This window comes from Rhagoletis zephyria, unplaced genomic scaffold (assembly GCF_001687245.7).
Source record: "Rhagoletis zephyria isolate East Lansing unplaced genomic scaffold, Rhagoletis_zephyria_1.1 Rzeph_scaffold_01055, whole genome shotgun sequence".
Taxonomy (NCBI): domain Eukaryota; kingdom Metazoa; phylum Arthropoda; class Insecta; order Diptera; family Tephritidae; genus Rhagoletis; species Rhagoletis zephyria.
In genome coordinates this window covers 88,246-108,536 of record NW_016158139.1, presented here as the reverse complement: position 1 = coordinate 108,536, position 20,291 = coordinate 88,246, and the positions used below count along the sequence as shown (strand labels likewise).

The 20,291-nt window shown below is 36.3% G+C and overlaps 1 protein-coding gene across 1 annotated transcript in view; it reads left to right on the top strand.

Annotated features, from left to right (window-relative positions):
• The window catches only part of LOC108362618 (selenium-binding protein 1-A), a 156,893-nt gene that overhangs the window by 50,838 nt on the left and 85,764 nt on the right, over positions 1-20,291 (top strand). The window contains exon 3 of the mRNA XM_017615675.1: positions 295-787. Coding sequence (XP_017471164.1) covers positions 295-787 — 493 coding nt within the window. The remainder of the gene's footprint in view (positions 1-294; positions 788-20,291) is intronic.

Below are 20,291 nucleotides of genomic sequence, written 5' to 3'. Positions count from 1 at the left end.
AGTTATAATACCCTTGTGCACAAGTGCGCTCGGGTATAAAAATTATATTCGTTTTGAAATAAAATTTGTTTGTATGGGAGCCCCCCGCCTGCTCCCCCTGAATTTCGTTCTGGCTATGCCCACGGGTACGTACTTAATCAACTTTATCATGGCAATTTTCCCAATATTGAATTAAAATCGGTACTTTAAAATAATTTGGACCCTAATTATTGTTAACTTATTTATTATTTATTAACTTATGTATTGCACGAAAATGAGCTTACAATCACCTTATTTATTCTCCTACTGTTTTAGAGGCTGGCGGAATGAAGACTTGAATGATTTAAATCAATATGGCTGCCGGTTGAATTTTTATAACTGGTCTTCACATACCTTATATCAAACTATTGATTTGGGTCCCGATGGTATAACTCCACTTGAAGTTCGTTTTATGCATGATCCAAAACGTCCGGATGGATTTGTGGGTGCCTGCTTGTATGCAAATATATTTTATTTTAAAAAGATGTTTGATTCTGACGAATTTGTCGCAAAAAAAGCAATCGATATACCACCGAAACTTATCTCAATTAATGGTGAGGACGCACATCTTTTACATGGTATGGTTTCCGACATAATTCTATCATTGGACGATAAATTTCTGTATTTGAGTTGCTGGTTGCATGGTGACGTGCGTCAATACGATGTTACTGACCCAGAAAATCCTAAACTTAAGGGTCAGCTGTTTTTAGGAGGATCTGTTTGCAGTGATTTGCACAACGTGGAAGTAATTGAGGATAAAGAACTGGAGGTTTGTACTACATAAGTTGAAAAATTTTAGTATTAAGCATAAACCAGTTTCTGCAAGCGTACGTAAACTACCGATCAATAGCAAGACGCGTAGAGTATTTACTTTGCCTTCCGCAACTACTGCGAGTAAAAGGTATTTGACAGTAGAGTACTCTACTGGTAGTACTTGAGTATTTTCGAAGAAAACATACATTTGTGGCAAGAATGATAGAAGAATTTTCTGGATCGTGCATTTGTGGTATCTGAATAAAACTAAGGACAGGATTAGTAGTGGAGCGATGAAGAGCGCGACGAGCAAAACGTACTTTCAACTAAAATGCTGATATACATACCTAAGTACATATGTATGTATGTGCATAGATACGTATGTGTGTGCATAGATACGTATGTACATAGATACGTATGTGCATAGATACATATATAAGTGTCCTCATATATTTTTTCTCGTCACTTGTTCTGTCGCTTCACTGCAGCAAAACCAAGTTGTTGGGAAAACCCTGACGATATGCGTACAATTGAAACCATGGGTTTGAAGATAGCGCAAATTGATGTGAAAATTTCAATTTCATATTAAATATATTTATGTATGCACGTACATATGTACATATGTAAAAATGTAGTTTCGATTTAAAAAAATCGGATAGTATTTCTTTCGCCAATCATACACCTCTCATTTTAGTATTTATTAAAAAAAACTCAATGAAATTCAAAAAATCTATTTACTCAATACCAATTTTACTCAATACCAATTTGAGCTGTCGCAGTGTTATCAAAAAAAAAAAGTTATCAATGGGTAGGTTCAGAAAAAAATCAGTGATCGTTATGCGTCTTCTGAACGACTTTATACATTAGCTGTCCAAATTCAACTCTCAAAGGTACACACCAACATGTTGTGTCAAATGATCAGAAAAATATTACGATCATCTAACACGCAACTATTCAGTTGATCAGAAGTACGCAACAACGCGTTCAGAAGGTGCAATCGCACCAGTTACTGAGCTGTTGCGCCTTCTGAACGTGCCAAATGAAAATTCGTTTCTCTAGAAATCAAGTTATATGGCTGCGTATGTATGTACATATGTACATATTCCGAAATTTTTTTTATTTGTAAAGGCTCTCAAGAAAAACTAGAAATTCATATAAAATTACGCAAAATAAATGGAAAATAAATTTGCTTCTATAAAAAATTTTTAAATCAGTATGCAGCTCTTAAGAAAAAAATGCTCGTACATCTCGTCGAATGTGAAAATCGGCACTTTTCAAAATTTTGATTTGCCACTAATAATTTTATTTCGTATAGCAGCATTGCTTAAGTTATCGTTTTTGACAACTTATTTGATGGTTAATGACTGCAAATAGTTTTATAGAAAATTAGAAACGAGAAATAATACTTTCATAAAAATTTAAGTACATACATAGATTTAAAAAGCTGCTTGAATACAAAAGTTTTATGAAAATGTCACATTAAACATATGTCTAAATCTACGTTATTTTTTTATAAATAAGGTCGTAAACATTTCCTTACATCGTCAATTTCCATATTCTATTTTTACTCTTTTAATTTCACTGACCAGCGCCGCAAACGATATCAACTAGTAGGCTAACAACCAGAACTGAAATTAATACGCAAGTACTTACCGTAGTACAAGTATACAGAGAGTAGATTTGCTACTCCCTTTTGGCAGCAGCAAATATCTCTCGTACGCGATGAGAGAAAGTAGAGTACTTACTTTGGTGGAGTAATAGCAAGTACGTCAAGTATTTACTCTCTCAACGCCAAATAGGGTATGTATGCGGAAAAAGAGTAACAATGTGTTGGGAGTAGAGTACAATGCAAGGAGTACTTAGGTCGGTGTTATGCAGACAAACTTTTGTTTGCCAAATTAAATGGCGGCTGCTTAGTTTGCTCGGAGGTGGTTATGCCGAGTTTGGCACAGGGTTGCACGTTCATTATGGTTTTCATGGCTATTGCCAGCACGAAATGAGAATTTCAGATGTACATAATGCGCACAAGTAATATATTTTTTATGATATCGTATAGGCAATTAACTGTGCCCTAATCTTTGAAGCTCCTACAGCATAAATTAAGTTCTCTGGCTTTCGGTATCACGGCAATTTTATGTGTATAGCAACAATTGTCTAAAATTTTTGTATATGACAACACCGAATTTGCTGCAGTTTGACCAAACAAAATTAGTTTGCTGTGAGAGTCGCCAAACTCGCTCTCTCCGAGTTTGCTGCAACAACAATTGCACGCAGTTTGCCAAACAAAATTTCTGCATAACACCGACCTTATTGAACGAAATGCGGCAAATACACTTGCGCTGGACTCTAATATATATACACGACGTCCAATCACATGGTTGAGGTATCGTTGGAAAGGTCTTGCAGAGTGTGTGCAGAAAACGTATTCAAATTTCCCAAATCATTATCTGAATTCATAAAAATTAGGCTAAACTTTTGTGAAACAAAAAAGTTTTTTTGCTTTTGCCGGTTTAAGGGGGTATGTGGGTATGCCAATTATATTTAGTGTTAGATTATAGGCCAATACCTTTTTAACGATACCTTATATATTGAGTTCCGGCTACTAGATGGAAAGATATAGAGCTAAATTGATTTGCGTTCGTGTCTCCACTATAAGATGCTTTACGATGTGTAGATTTAGATAATATGTTTAGCAATTTATTTGAGAAAAATAAAACATCTAGATTATTGTTATGAATTTTCGTCGATTTTAAATTTGCTACCCCAAAATAATTGATATCAAATAAAACACCTCTTTGAGGTAAAATTTTCGAGTGACGAAAGCTGAACTAGAAACACAACATTTATGATATCAATTTCGTGACGAAAATTATTCGCATTGTTTAACTGCCTTTGAAACGTACGGAAAATCCCTTTTTTATTTATTCGGAAGGTTGCGAAATTCCGTTTACTGCTAGAAACACAAAATAAAAAACAGAACTTTTGCAACGATTCGTATGAATAAAAAAGATTTTCCGTACGTTTCCAAGGCAGTTAAAAAATGGGTATAATTTTCGTCACGAAATTGATATCATAAATTTTGTGTTTCTAGTTCAGCTTTCGTCACTCGAAAATTTTACCTCAAAGAGGTGTTTTATTTGATTTGAAATTACTTGAATGATGAATGAAAATTTATTCATCATTCGAAAGTGCTTGAATGAAGAATAAAAATTTATTTGTTATTTGAAATTCTTGAATGATGAATAAAAATGTATTTATCATTCGAAAGTGCTTGAATTAAGAATAAAAATTTATTCTTATTTGAAATTACTTGATTGATGAATGGAAATTTAATACCATTCAGATGGTGATTGGTAACCCTACCGAGTGGTCGTGAAATTTCACATAGTGCAACAATGTGATAAATCAATCCAAAAAAACAGTAAAAGACAAGAAAATAATACAGTGAATATTTAACAACAATTGACACTAAAGACTGCTTTAAAACTTCTGAGGGAAAGTGGAGCTTGATGTTTAAAATTAAAAAATTGTACCTGCGCGAGTGATAAATTCTCAAGTAAGACTCCGCCGAGTTGAAAAGAAACAAACGAAAGTGCTAGCAACAAAACAGTAGTGGATGTACAGGCAGCCTAAAAGTATGCTTTGTTCTGGGCACTTCTAAGTATTGACACTACTTCAGGGTTGCCATAGTATATTTATACTTAAAAAAAATAAAAGATAAAAATACCCCAAAAACACCCAGTTTCAAAATTCCCTTAAATCGTACCCCTCCCAAAGGGGGAGGGCAGGAATCGTCTCAGCCACAACAACAACAGCATAGACAACAAAGGTCACAACAGAACCAAGAATCCCAACTTCCTCTGCAGCCCGAAACACCGCAAAAATCAGAGACACAACAGGAAAAGCAACAACAACATCCGGAAAGGAAAGAACAGAAACGGCAACAACAACTGACGATCTCAAGACAGTCAACAAATTCGTGGAAAATCCAAATATCCAGGATCAAATTGAGCTACTTCAAAAGCAATTACAATTACTCTACCAAAAGCAAGCCTCAAATGATAAACCTACCCCAGGTAAGGAATGGACCACAGTATAACCCAAAAAGAGGCCACGAGAAAGCCCAGGTAAGCCATCAAATACCAAAAAACAAGCAAAACTTGATAAATACTGGCTAGGCGAATCCCAGACTAAAAAAAATAGATTGTCATCTCTTGAAATAGAAAACGATGAAGACCCAAGGCCCAAAGAAAATAATCCCAAGCCCCCACCAATCTTCGTTGATGAAGTAAGCAAGATTACCCCCCTAACGAAGCTTTTATCCGAAATTGCTCCAATTCTGTATGACCTAAGGCTNGCGCGAGTGATAAATTCTCAAGTAAGACTCCGCCGAGTTGAAAAGAAACAAACGAAAGTGCTAGCAACAAAACAGTAGTGGATGTACAGGCAGCCTAAAAGTATGCTTTGTTCNTCTCCTGTGGAATGCTAATGGCCTATCAAAACACGTACTCGAGGTTAAAACGCTAAAAAAAAGAAAAGAGCTATTTTCAAATACCGAATTACAAACTCTATCACAAAATGCATCCCGATAAAAAAGCACATGCTGGCTCAGCTATATTAATAAAAAACAATATTAAACACTTTAATATTAACTCATACTGCACAGAAACTATCCAAGCTACTAATATAGTTGTCGAGGACTTGAAAGGCCAAATAACAATCTCAGCAGTATATAGCCCACCCAAGCATGAGTGTTAAATTCTTCAAACTCTAGGAAAGAGGTTTTTAGCTGGAGGAGACTACAACGCAAAACACCCACAGTGGGGGTCTCGCCCCATCCCTCCTAAAGGCCGACAACTCTTTGCGGCTATGGCAAGATTAAATCTTCACTCAGCCTTCTCAGGCTCACCAACGTATTGGCCAACCGATACCAAAAAAATTCCAGACTTAATAGACTTTTGCGTGTTTAAAGGTATTTCAGATAATGAAATAATATGTAATCCCTGANAAACAATTGTTCAGCAACTAGAGCAAAAAAACACTGAGTTTTATACATACAAGCCAAAACAAGAAATAAATTTCAAAGTTATACTCAGAAATATGCACTCGTCTATTGGCATCGAAGAAATCGCTGAAGCCCTACAAAATCTCGGTCATATCCCTATTAGCATTTACAATATGAAACACAGAAACACGAAAAAACCGCTACCAAAGTTCATTGTAGAGCTAAAAGCAAACCCTACTAACAAGGAAATATACGATATCAAATATCTCTTCAACACAAAAATTGTATTTGAACCCCCACGCCCAAAACGCGAAATCCCGCAATGCGCTAACTGTCAACAGTATGGACACACAAAAGCATACTGCCGTAGAAATTTACTTTCTTACTCCCAAATGTTGAAAAGCACACAAGATTCGAGTCATAGTAACTCAATCCCTCAATCAAAAGAAAACGCCTCTGATGCCTCAAGCGAAATGCGAGAAATGATAATGCTTCTCAAGCAAGTTATGCAACAAATCACAACTATGATGAATCTTCTCGTCACCCTTACGACGAAGTCCGGCATCCCTACAATCCCATGAATATTCTCCTGTGGAATGCTAATGGCCTATCAAAACACGTACTCGAGGTTAAAACGCTAAAAAAAAGAAAAGAGCTATTTTCAAATACCGAATTACAAACTCTATCACAAAATGCATCCCGATAAAAAAGCACATGCTGGCTCAGCTATATTAATAAAAAACAATATTAAACACTTTAATATTAACTCATACTGCACAGAAACTATCCAAGCTACTAATATAGTTGTCGAGGACTTGAAAGGCCAAATAACAATCTCAGCAGTATATAGCCCACCCAAGCATGAGTGTTAAATTCTTCAAACTCTAGGAAAGAGGTTTTTAGCTGGAGGAGACTACAACGCAAAACACCCACAGTGGGGGTCTCGCCCCATCCCTCCTAAAGGCCGACAAATCTTTGCGGCTATGGCAAGATTAAATCTTCACTCAGCCTTCTCAGGCTCACCAACGTATTGGCCAACCGATACCAAAAAAATTCCAGACTTAATAGACTTTTGCGTGTTTAAAGGTATTTCAGATAATGAAATAATATGTAATCCCTGATTCGATTTATCCTCAGACCATTCTCCCGTAATGGTCACTCTAAGCAATAACCTTGTTGACTCAAACTCTCAATGTTCCCTTCACAACAACAGAACTGACTGCAATCTCTTCCAAAGCCTAACATCTTCAAAATTAAATTTGAACCACTCGCTGAAATCTAGCGAAGATATCATTGCAGCTCTTAAACACTTCAATTACTGCATCCAACAAGCTGCTTGGAGATCAGCACCCATTCTAAGCAAATCACAGCGTACAAGAATCTCTTCTCTTGTAAAAGAAAAACTGACCAAAAAACGCCAGGCTAGAAAGAAGTGGCAGCAGACTAGACATCCTGAAGACAAAACAAGATTAAATACGCTAACGAGAGAGCTCAAAGAAATCTTGCAAAAAGAACGCAGTTCCCTGCGCTACAGCTGCCAGCGATTATTCCCTCTGGAAAGCAGCAAAAAAATTAAAGAGGCCAACTCTGGCACAACCCGCTATCAGAATGGAAAACAGCCAATGGGCTAAAAGTAATCTCGAAAAAGCAAGCACATTTGCACGTCACCTAAAAAATGTGTTTGCTCGGCATGAAATTGAACCCTCTCCCTATACTGCACAAACAGTNAAAATTAAAGAGGCCAACTCTGGCACAACCCGCTATCAGAATGGAAAACAGCCAATGGGCTAAAAGTAATCTCGAAAAAGCAAGCACATTTGCACGTCACCTAAAAAATGTGTTTGCTCGGCATGAAATTGAACCCTCTCCCTATACTGCACAAACAGTAAGACAGACTCTCCAACAACCCTACCAAATGGACCCACCCATAAAAAAATTATCTAAAGCAGAGGTTAAGGAAGCGATCAAAAAACTCAAAGCTAAGAAGGCTCCCAGTTACGATCTAATCTNATAATATGTAATCCCTGATTCGATTTATCCTCAGACCATTCTCCCGTAATGGTCACTCTAAGCAATAACCTTGTTGACTCAAACTCTCAATGTTCCCTTCACAACAACAGAACTGACTGCAATCTCTTCCAAAGCCTAACATCTTCAAAATTAAATTTGAACCACTCGCTGAAATGTAGCGAAGATATCATTGCAGCTGTTAAACACTTCAATTACTGCATCCAACAAGCTGCTTGGAGATCAGCACCCATTCTAAGCAAATCACAGCGTACAAGAATCTCTTCTCTTGTAAAAGAAAAACTGACCAAAAAACGCCAGGCTAGAAAGAAGTGGCAGCAGACTAGACATCCTGAAGACAAAACAAGATTAAATACGCTAACGAGAGAGCTCAAAGAAATCTTGCAAAAAGAACGCAGTTCCCTGCGCTACAGCTGCCAGCGATTATTCCCTCTGGAAAGCAGCAAAAAAATTAAAGAGGCCAACTCTGGCACAACCCGCTATCAGAATGGAAAACAGCCAATGGGCTAAAAGTAATCTCGAAAAAGCAAGCACATTTGCACGTCACCTAAAAAATGTGTTTGCTCGGCATGAAATTGAACCCTCTCCCTATACTGCACAAACAGTAAGACAGACTCTCCAACAACCCTACCAAATGGACCCACCCATAAAAAAATTATCTAAAGCAGAGGTTAAGGAAGCGATCAAAAAACTCAAAGCTAAGAAGGCTCCCAGTTACGATCTAATCTCTGGAGAAATATTAAAACAGCTCCCGGAAGAAGGAATCACTTTCCTGACTTATATTTATAACGCAGTTCTCTCATCTGGTTCCGTTCCACCTCAATGGAAAGTTTCCCAGGTAAAAATGAGTCCTAAACCAGGAAAAAGTGCAGACAGAGTTGAGTCATATCGGTTTGCTACCCATCGCCTCTAAAATTCTTGAGACTCTTTTTCTCAAAAGATTGATGCCAGCAATAGAACAAAGAAAGATTATCCCTAATCACCAATTCGGTTTTAGGAAAAAACACAGCACAATCGAACAAGTTCACAGGCTTGTAAACTGTATTCACACTGCATTCGAGCACAAAAAGTATTGTACAGCTGCATTCCTCGATATATCTCAAGCTTTCGGTCGAGTATGGCATGATGGCTTACTTTACAAAATAAAGAGTACCCTTCCGATAAACTATTATATCTTTATCGAGTCCTATCTCAAAAATCGATTTTTCTTTGTTAAGCAAGGCGAGGAGCAGTCTGAACTCTACGAAAATTCAGCTGGTGTACCTCAAGGCAGTGTGATGGATCCCGTCCTTTACCTGTTATACACATATGATTTACCAGCATCCGAAGGAGCAATTTTTGGTACATTTGCAGATGATACTGCAATTCTTGCAATGGACACCCTTCGAAAACTCGCCTCGGTTAAACTCCAAAATGGCCTCAACAAAATAACACAATGGCTGAAAGATTGGCGAACTAAGCCAAATGAAACAAAGTCTGTCCAGGTTACGTTCTCCCTTAAACGTAAAACCTGCCCGCCCGTAAAACTCAATAACGTGGATATTCCACAGCGTGATGCGGCAAAATACTTAGGCATGCACCGCGACAGCAAGCTTACGTGGAAAACTCATACTTTCACTAAACGCAAAGCACTGGGAATGAAGCTTAGAAATTTACATTGGTTACTGAACCCGAAGTCTCAAGTCTCACTCGAGAGTAAGCTCTTACTCTATTCATGTGCTTTAAAACCAGTATGGACATACGGAATACAATTATGGGGCTCTGCAGCAACCTCCAATATAGAAATACTCCAAAGATTCCAATCAAAAACTCTAAGAATGATTGTGCGCACTCCGCTCTATGTCACAAGCAACCAAATACACCGTGACCTTAAAATCCCTACTGTTGCTTCCGAAATAAAAAAGCACGTCTTGGCGCACCGACAAAAAATTCATGATCACCCAAATCCTCTTATTTCTACACTAACTTCTCATACAGTGTCATTCCTGCGCCTTAAAAGGAAATCAATATTAGATCTCTAATAACATTGAATACCTGCGAATAGAATATGGTTGCGCCACTGGGTGTACTCCATACATGATTATTTTCTTATTTAGTATTTAAGTTTCAAATATTGCTTTATGTTAAAAAGAAAAAAAACAGATCGCAATAAAAATATATGAGTTCAAAAAAAAAACTAAAATTCGAAAGTGCTTGAATGAAGAATATAAATTTATTCGTCATTCAAAAATGTTGAAATGATGAATGAAAACTTATTCTTATTTTTTTTTTATTCAATTATTCATTTTCCTGATTACGCCCATCCCTGATACATACCACCATTTTGAAATTGTATTCTAGCGATGGCTTGGTAAAACTTGTTTTATTAAATTTGGGAAAAATATTATAATTTAAAATAAATTAAATTAATGTGATTACGTTTTTGGAGGTGTACGAAAAGCACCCATGTTTGTGTCAGCTTCGCTAAAACACTTTACCAACGCTTGGCTTACCAAATTTACGCCAATTGATAAAATATTGCGATTTAAATTCATTTTAAATAATGTAAATAGTAATTGGTGTTGAATCGAAAATCGCCTCGTCTGAATAGGGATGGCAACTTTTCCACTTTCAACTTCTCATTCAACTTTTGTTGCCTGTAAAATCGCCTCGTGGGAATGCCCTATAACTGTTGGGTTTCCTATATCTACTCTGGTTGAGATTGTACTCGGATAACGAATACTGTTTTTTTAGCCNGCAGCAACCTCCAATATAGAAATACTCCAAAGATTCCAATCAAAAACTCCGCTCTATGTCACAAGCAACCAAATACACCGTGACCTTAAAATCCCTACTGTTGCTTCCGAAATAAAAAAGCACGTCTTGGCGCACCGACAAAAAATTCATGATCACCCAAATCCTCTTATTTCTACACTAACTTCTCATACAGTGTCATTCCTGCGCCTTAAAAGGAAATCAATATTAGATCTCTAATAACATTGAATACCTGCGAATAGAATATGGTTGCGCCACTGGGTGTACTCCATACATGATTATTTTCTTATTTAGTATTTAAGTTTCAAATATTGCTTTATGTTAAAAAGAAAAAAAACAGATCGCAATAAAAATATATGAGTTCAAAAAAAAAACTAAAATTCGAAAGTGCTTGAATGAAGAATATAAATTTATTCGTCATTCAAAAATGTTGAAATGATGAATGAAAACTTATTCTTATTTTTTTTTTATTCAATTATTCATTTTCCTGATTACGCCCATCCCTGATACATACCACCATTTTGAAATTGTATTCTAGCGATGGCTTGGTAAAACTTGTTTTATTAAATTTGGGAAAAATATTATAATTTAAAATAAATTAAATTAATGTGATTACGTTTTTGGAGGTGTACGAAAAGCACCCATGTTTGTGTCAGCTTCGCTAAAACACTTTACCAACGCTTGGCTTACCAAATTTACGCCAATTGATAAAATATTGCGATTTAAATTCATTTTAAATAATGTAAATAGTAANAAAATATTATAATTTAAAATAAATTAAATTAATGTGATTACGTTTTTGGAGGTGTACGAAAAGCACCCATGTTTGTGTCAGCTTCGCTAAAACACTTTACCAACGCTTGGCTTACCAAATTTACGCCAATTGATAAAATATTGCGATTTAAATTCATTTTAAATAATGTAAATTGTAATTGGTGTTGAATCGAAAATCGCCTCGTCTCATTCAACTTTTGTTGCCTGTAAAATCGCCTCGTGGGAATGCCCTATAACTGTTGGGTTTCCTATATCTACTCTGGTTGAGATTGTACTCGGATAACGAATACTGTTTTTTTAGCCGAGTACCTTTCAAATCTTTGAAATTAACTAAATTAATTAAGTAAACAAGTATTTAATTACATTTTTCATTTTAAATCGCTCAAGTTTGTAAATTTTTAAGTTTAACAAACTTGTTTATTCAAACTATCTTCGACAAAAAATCCAACCATGTGCCACAATCATATGTTTTTCCTAATTTCAAAATTTGTTCCAGCTTGAACTTGCAACCTCTCCAAGAACTAGTGTTTCTACTTGTGATCTATTTAAATAAAACACGTGAAATTTAGTTGAAACAGTTTAGCCGGTTTTAGCCGGTATTTTTTGCCAATTTAGTCGGTTGGTCCAAAAGTTCTGGCAACACTGCATAGGAGTGATATAGGACAATTAAGTCTNTTAGTTGAAACAGTTTAGCCGTTTTTAGCCGGTATTTTTTGCCAATTTAGTCGGTTGGTCCAAAAGTTCTGGCAACACTGCATAGGAGTGATATAGGACAATTAAGTCCCCTCAGTATAATGGACGGACTGATGTCTGAGATTATCTGAGTGTCATAATTCAGTCATAATTATAGCTGACGCATTGCAGACAGCTTTCGAATTTTCATAGGCCTGACACATACTCGCAGTCAAATTTTCCGCCGCGAGCCTACTTTCTGGTGCATTTTCTAAGCTATTTCTAACATACAAGAAACGTGGGAATGAGAACATAACGTGATCTGCATTTTCTATGACTTGACGACAAGTCGGACGTTATAGACTAGTGTCGTCAGCATTAGGTGGAAATTGGGGTCCCCGTTTCTCCTATTTGTCCAGTTGTAGACATTAGGTATCAGTCTGTGTGTCCACCGACCCTTTGATGAGGTTCCCCATCGCTGCTGCCACGTTTGTGAAAAGGCGCCGTAAGATTTTGTAGCGTTTTCTGTTATGTACAACAAATGCTCTTTGAAGTTGTGCTTCGAGTCTAGTATTACTCCTAGATATTTGAGGGAGGGCTGGGATATTATCTCATAGTCTTCCACCATAATGCTTATCCTTTCTCTAATTCTGTCATAAGCAATAATGTCCTAAGTCGAAAAACCTGAATTCGCGAAAAAACGCTTTAAGGATTTGGATTGTAATGTTAACCTTATGGGGAAACCAAAATATTTTTATCTATAACTTTTAAATAGCGTAGGTAACGATATGCGAGTTTCACATACACATGGAATAGTAGTTGCAAAAAACGATAGCATATATTACTCAATTATTTCTTAAGTCGACTTAGGCGGTTATTGCTTATGACCACAGAATTTTTCTTGTACTTATGAGTAGAACCTCAGTTTTGTGCTCGGAAAGTTGTAAACCCATCGTTGAGAACCAATTTCATATTCCACAAATAGATGCATTGCAGGTGCGGCGCAGGTCTTCGAGATGTTTAGCGACCGCAGCTACTACAAGATCATCGGCGTACGCAATCAGTTTCACTGAATCTGGTTGCTGTTGTTTTAGGACACCATCGTACATAATTGTCCAGAGAAAAGGGCCTAAAACTGACCATTCTGGATATGCATACTTCTAAGGCCTTCATCTGTATCGTACCTGAGAGAGGAGTACTCATTTCACGAAGGGCATTGATTAATTAGCCCATTATGTACGTCTAATGTTACAACGCCGCAATATTTTTTGGATCAGCATTTCCATCTTTTGCCGCTCACGGCAGACTCTACTCTTTTCGTGCCATCGATAATCAATCTTTTCTTTCTGAATCCGTATTGCGTTTCGGATAACCCACCAGCGGTTGCAATTACTGTCTGTAAACGGTTGCATATTAGCTTTTCATATAATTTGCCGATAGTGTCCAACATACATAATGGGCGATATGACGAGGGTTCATCAGGGTTCTTTTTTGGCTTTAATAGTAGCACTAAACGTTTTACTTTCCACGGTGCTCAAAATATACATTCTAGCAGACATGCATTATATATATCTACAAACCAGTTTTGTTTTTAGATTATATCTGCTTTCAGAGCTTTGTTGGCTATACTATTTACCCCAGGTGCCGTACTATATTTAATATTCTTTGTAACTTCTAACAATTCTTCGACTGTAATTGGGGTCGGTTGCCTTGCGGATTGATATGTAGATGCTGCCGTTGTAATAATATCGTCTTTTAGAAAAAGAGTTTCCACGATTTCCGTTAAAAAATTATGTTTGTGGGCTGCTGGGGTTTGGTGCCAGGTTTAGACATACACACTTTGCAGGCGTTTCCCCATGGGTCAACATTTGCATCTTCGCAAAGCTTTTCGAAGCATTGTTTTTTGCTGCAAGCAATGGCTATTTTAAGATTCTCTCTGCGCCGCTTGTATCGATCTCTGAGTATTGGTTCACATTGGTTTAAGCAGTTTCGCTGATGACAGCGTCTGGCTGCGTTGCTTATTCTTCTTAGCTCAGCTATTTCATCGTTCCAGCAGTAGACTGGCCTACGATTGCATCGGTGTGTTGACCGACGCATAGTTGCATTACACGCTTCTGCAAGTTTTTTTTTGTATGTTGGACACTATGGAATCCGCGTTTCCAGGGGTTGGTTGTGTTGCCTCCCAAACGAAATCAAAGAGGTCAGAATCGAACTCCTTCCGCTTCCGGCTGTATCTTTGCGCCTTTTCATACGTTTTTGAGATCTTAGTGGACACCCTTGTAGCGAGGTATATGTTAAACACCTTTTACGTAGTATATCGCGGCTGATAATGTTAAATTCAAAAATACGTCCTGAGACGTTTTAATCTTAAACATCCACATAGGTCTGCCAGACGTCCTGGTTTTTCAGTATATGTCCTGATTTGGACAAATTGTCTTGGTGCCCTGGCCCACACTTTTATTGTCCTGTTATTTCAATGAAGGTAAATGCAGACACTCTAATATTTAGCAGATTTCTGCTATGAAAAAAAGACTAAGCTTTCTGTCATTAGTAGTCGAAAATTGATAACAAAACGTTTTTTCTGACATGTTGAATATCTGGTGAGTTTTCCTTCTTTCTGTTTAGTTTTTTAATTTTTTTCAGGCAAATTCCAAAAAAAGTGACAGTTTCTCATCAGGTACACGGCTGAGGACACATACACAAGTACTACCCAGTAGATAATTTCAGGAGGACGTTTCCACGTATTAATTTAATTAAACAATTTAGCAGATGGCAACTCTCAAAAAAGTAGCCTATTTTCCAATCAAGGTCATAAGCTCTCCGTGTGCAAACTGTCATGCAAATCAGTTAAGTCATTTCCGCGAATTAATGTAATTCAACTTTTTTAACAGGTGGAAACTCTTAAAAAAGTAGCTTATTTTCCAACGTAGATCATAAGATATCTGTGTGCAAAATTTCATGCAAATCAGCTCAGTCGTTTCCGCGTATTATTATAATTAAACTTTTTAACAGGTGGCAACCCTTCAAAAAAGTAACCTATTCACCAACGTAGGTCATAAGACATCTGTGTACAAAATTCCATGCAAATCCGTTCAGTAGCGACATGGTACTCTTCCATTAATATCGGAATAAAAAGACTCGATATTCCAAATATCGATACCAAAATCCAAATAATTTATATGAATATAGGTATCGTATATGGGCCGCTGTGGTGTAATGATTAGAAGTGCTCAAAACTTGAAAATGAAAAACAGCTTCCCATTAAAACAAAATCGCCGTTCAAAGTCGACATAAAACTGAAGGGACCCCTTTTGTGCCACAACATTAATAGCCCAAACACAATGAAAACGACGAGCTATGGACTATAGCTGTCAAATTATTTTAACACGTACTCTTATGTAGGGCTGCCAGACGTCCCGGTTTTCCCGGACATGTCCCGGTTTTAGACTATTTGTCCCGGTGTCCCGGTCCAACCTTTAAATGTCCCGGGATTCGTTTTAGTGTCCCGGTTTTTCATTTGAAAAAACGCGTTGTAATATTCAGAAAAATGTTATGAATTCACTGAGGAAAATCACGCATAGTAAACATGAATATTTTCTATTTGATTATCGTTTAAAAATGTTCGTATTTAAAAATAATACTTTCATAACACGCACGCGTGGTGTTGATTCAAACGCAACATTTAAATGCACAATTACATGTCTGGTGAAGCTGTATGCGCGAAGATGCTTGCCACAATTTGCTAATTTCCAGAGGGTCAGGGCTCAATTCCCATTACAACCAGCATGGAATTTAAATATTTTTTTAACTTAATTATGAAAAAGCAATCAGTAATTGCAAATCGCTTCATTTTAATATGGGCGTATTTGAAGTGAATATTTGTATACTAAATACTAAAATTTTTATACTTAAATGTATTACGGTTGGGTTGGCGCTCTTTCATATGCGTATTTTTTTAATTTAGCACGCTTTTTTAATTCTAAACTTCTTTCTCTCAGTGCACCGGTTTAATTTGTGAAATAGTCACATTTCGAGATAGTTGAACTTTGCACAAGCAATAGTTGATGATTCGTATATGGGCGATTCCACCGTCACGGGTTGGACATTTGTACAGAAAAAATGTTCTTTCTTGCTTAAATTTAAGTATAAAGTACTCAACAATTCTACAATTTGATAAAGTTACACCTAATTGACTATTACATGAGTTATTACAAAATACGAAAAAATTCAAGCTTACTTTTATATGGAAAAAATTTGATTTATTTCTTCTGTCACGGGTGGGACAAAAAAAAGAACCTGCTTTTTGGAGCAGATATATTTTACGGAAACTCTGCGAATTTATTTCATTTTTCTGAGTGAACTTGATGTCTTATAATAAAACAAAGAACCAGGAACACAAACAAAGCAAAAAGTACAAAAAAAATAATGGATTTATTATACAAAAAATCCGAAATTCCTCTGTCACGGGTGGGACAACGTTTGTCACGGGTAGGACACGTACGAATTTTTATATGAAAAGGAGCTTTTAGTGTGGTCCATATATAAAGATTAGTTATTAAAAAATATAAGAAACCAAGTAGGGGTTAAATTCACTCACGTTTTATCTTGGGATGGTGCCTTTTATTTATATAGAAGAAAATGCTTTGCACAGTCAGCCAAACAAATTATTAAAAATAAACGCGATTTCCTAGCGTCTTGAAATTTTAACTTTTACGTACTTAAATTTAATGGACTACAAAACTGCATTCCTAAAAATTCTGAACAAAAAGTTTAAAATTTTTGGGTGTAATTGTTAAAGTTTGTTGAATTTTTATAATTTTTGTAAGGAGTTTGAAATGCAGATTTATGTGGTTCTGGTTAGGTAATGTGCTAGACTTTCATAAAAAAAATCTATAAACATTTGATTAACAAAATAAAAAACCAAAACTGGTCAAAATGTAACTTAACTTAACAGCTGACCACAAGGGTATATAGATAATGGACGAGTCCGCGATTATTTGAAAGTGCATTCAACACAACCTACTTTAAACTCAATCAAAAAAATTACTTAGAACTTGATTTCAAAATGTAAAAAACGGTAATAAAATTGCATCTAAAGCTTTAATTTGTTATTTTTTGCATGATTCAAGATTTCTACTTATGTCTCATCCACACGTTTGTTAGTTTTATAAAGAAACTAATTTTCACACTGTGGTCCACTTTCCCATGGAACCTCCCATATGTACCTAAATACGTTCAAAATGACGTGCACAGAGTTTTAGAATTACATTAAGGAAAAGACAGAAGTTTTGAAACAAGTTCACAGCAACGAAAAATATGACTGATATTTTTATGTTATCTTGTACTTAAGTTTTTTTCTTTCATGAAACCTAGAGTACAGTGCCGTACAAAATTATTTGCTCGGAGGCTCTTTCATCAGACCACAATTTCTAATCAGATCTTCTAGAAAAATTTTGAAAATGTAGCATTTGGNACCTAGAGTACAGTGCCGTACAAAATTATTTGCTCGGAGGCTCTTTCATCAGATCACAATTTCTAATCAGATCTTCTAGAAAAATTTTGAAAATGTAGCTTTTGGGCCAATTAATAAAGTGCAAGTCTGAAGTTGCCAGCAAATTTCTTTGATTTTTAGCATTTTTTTTTTGCTGACAGTGTCCTCCATATAAAAAGAATTATCGAAGATAGTTTGTATGGAAGAAACTCTCAGTAAAAACAATACAAAAAATTAACTAAAATTTAATGGGCTGCAAAACTTCATTTTAAAAATTTGTATAAAGTCTGTTTAGAATGTTGCAAATTTGTATCCAAATTTATTTAATTTTGCCGAGTTTAGCACAAAGTTTAACAANAAAATTTAATGGGCTGCAAAACTTCATTTTAAAAATTTGTATAAAGTCTGATTAGAATGTTGCAAATTTGTATCCAAATTTATTTAATTTTGCCGAGTTTAGCACAAAGTTTAAAAATTTTTTTTTGATTTTTTTCATATATTTAGTATAAACTATATTTTTATAAAGAATAAAAAAAGGTTCATGCATTGTGAAAAATTCTATGTGCTTTGTAATGATCTCATGATGTCATGTTTTTATGTTTTTGGTTGTCTGTCAAAATAAAATTTCACTACACCTTTCGCACGTCGAAATGAAAGAGAAGGGATCGAGAGGCCCTCCCTAAAGTTTCCCGGTTTGGCAACAGAGATATCTGGCAGCCCTATCTTATGTAGATATATATTTTGGTGCCGACCGGGCAACGCGACGACTGTGGTTGTGGCCAGATTAGATCTATTTCTATTTTTCCAGCGACAGATAAGGTCCTTCCTCTTCTTTTATGTCAAACTCGTACAAATTCATGATGTCGCCGACGCATTCAAAAAAATCATGTCGCCATCGACAAAGCGTTTAGACAATGAAGATAACAAATTGGAACCTGTGGCCCGTAGCTCGTCGTTTTTAATGTGTTCAGAACTTAAGGCGCACTTTACAAATCGGAGGGGAATCTCGGTCAAACACTAACATATTGTGTAACAACACGTAGAGATTGTGGTGTTGTCTTAAAATACCGAGGTCGCGGGTTCAAATTCCACCACATGCAATCCTAACTATATTACACATTTCTGCTCTTAAAAGCCCAATTTATATCGGAAAGAATTGTTAATAACATTATCCTTGTAATGTGAGTGTTGCGAAGACATTAATAGTAATACGAACCTTGTTATAAAATTAAGGTGAAGTGAAAAACCGCGTGACTTTTCTTTAAAAATTCAGAATTCAAGACAGTTTATTACAAAAAATACAATTCTCAGTTGTTATTACAGGGTTGCAAAAGGTAAAACAATTCAATGTTCAGTACAACATTACAGGGCTGCATCGAATGCCAAAAGTATCGATATGGTATCGTATCGTATCGAAATTCGTGTCCCTACCGTTCAGTTGTTTCCACNATCGAGTAGAAAATATCGGTATCGAATGCCAAAAGTATCGATATGGTATCGTATCGTATCGAAATTCGTGTCCCTACCGTTCGCTTGTTTCCATCTGATGGTTTCCCAAAAATACAAACTTTCACATTTATTATATTAGTAGGATATGATTACTATGATAACAAAATGGGCTCAGAAATAAAATATAACATCTGTTCAAATGACTTGCGCCCACTTGAAGCATGCATCCCTGCGCATCCTTTAATCTCAAATGCATCCCTGTGCTTGCACAGAATTAAAGCACCCCTGCTTGAATATTCCAGTGTTAGCTACAGACAGGCAGCAGCTGCTTACAGTGTAACCTATATAGGCATTCTCCGCTTTGCCATCCTTCTTCTTTNCCTGAATATTCCAGTGTTAGCTATAGACAGGCAGCAGTTGCTTACAGTGTAACCTATAAAGGCATTCTCCGCTTTGCCATCCTTCTTCTTTTTGCGATCGACACCTACAGAAGACAGCAGGGATCGTTTTACCGAACCAGCAACTATAATACCTCATCATCAACAAAAATTCCTCCGCAACACCGTTGGAGGTCGATAACTTGTGAGGACCCAAATCCAGGGGCTTTGGAGTCTCCACAACATTATTTATTTTTTTATGAAGTATTATATTGAGTTAATTATAATAATTAAATTAATTGAATTGTTTAAATTGAATTGTATCAGATTTACTTATATAAATTGAATTGTATTGAACTTACATATACTTATATACTTGGTGAATTGTACAACACTATATTCAGTATTCAATTGTTGCTAGTTGAAGTTTGTTAATTTCTTAACATTTGTAGTTAAGCATTGTTATTGTAGAATAACAGTCTGCCTGCGCGCAGAAGAGTATAAAAGCGAGGAGATATTTTGTAAAAGGAGGCAGTCGCTAGTAGGCAGGTATACTAGTCGGTGGGCACACACTACCGGCAAACGAAGCGCACCTGGGAGTTTCCACCTCATTTGCGTTTAGTCTTATATTCGGCGGAGGTTACCACTCCCGCCGACGGGTAAGGTTAGTGGAGGGATATTCACTCCCACTGCCTTTAAGCGTTCTTGATAGGAATTCTTAATAAACATTTTAATAATAAAGAGTAAATGGATTGAAATTGAAGATTTATCATTTTGAAGGAGAGAAGTAGGAATTCCAATTTCAGGAACCCTGGACGGACTTAGCTTACCCCGGCACTACAAAAGTTCGTCACAAATGGCGCCCGAGCAGGGACTTTGAGAAGTCAACGAGAAATTAACGATAAGTAAGAGAGAAGTCAACGAGAAAAACAACAAGGGAGCAAGGGGAATATCAGCAAGAAGAGAACGA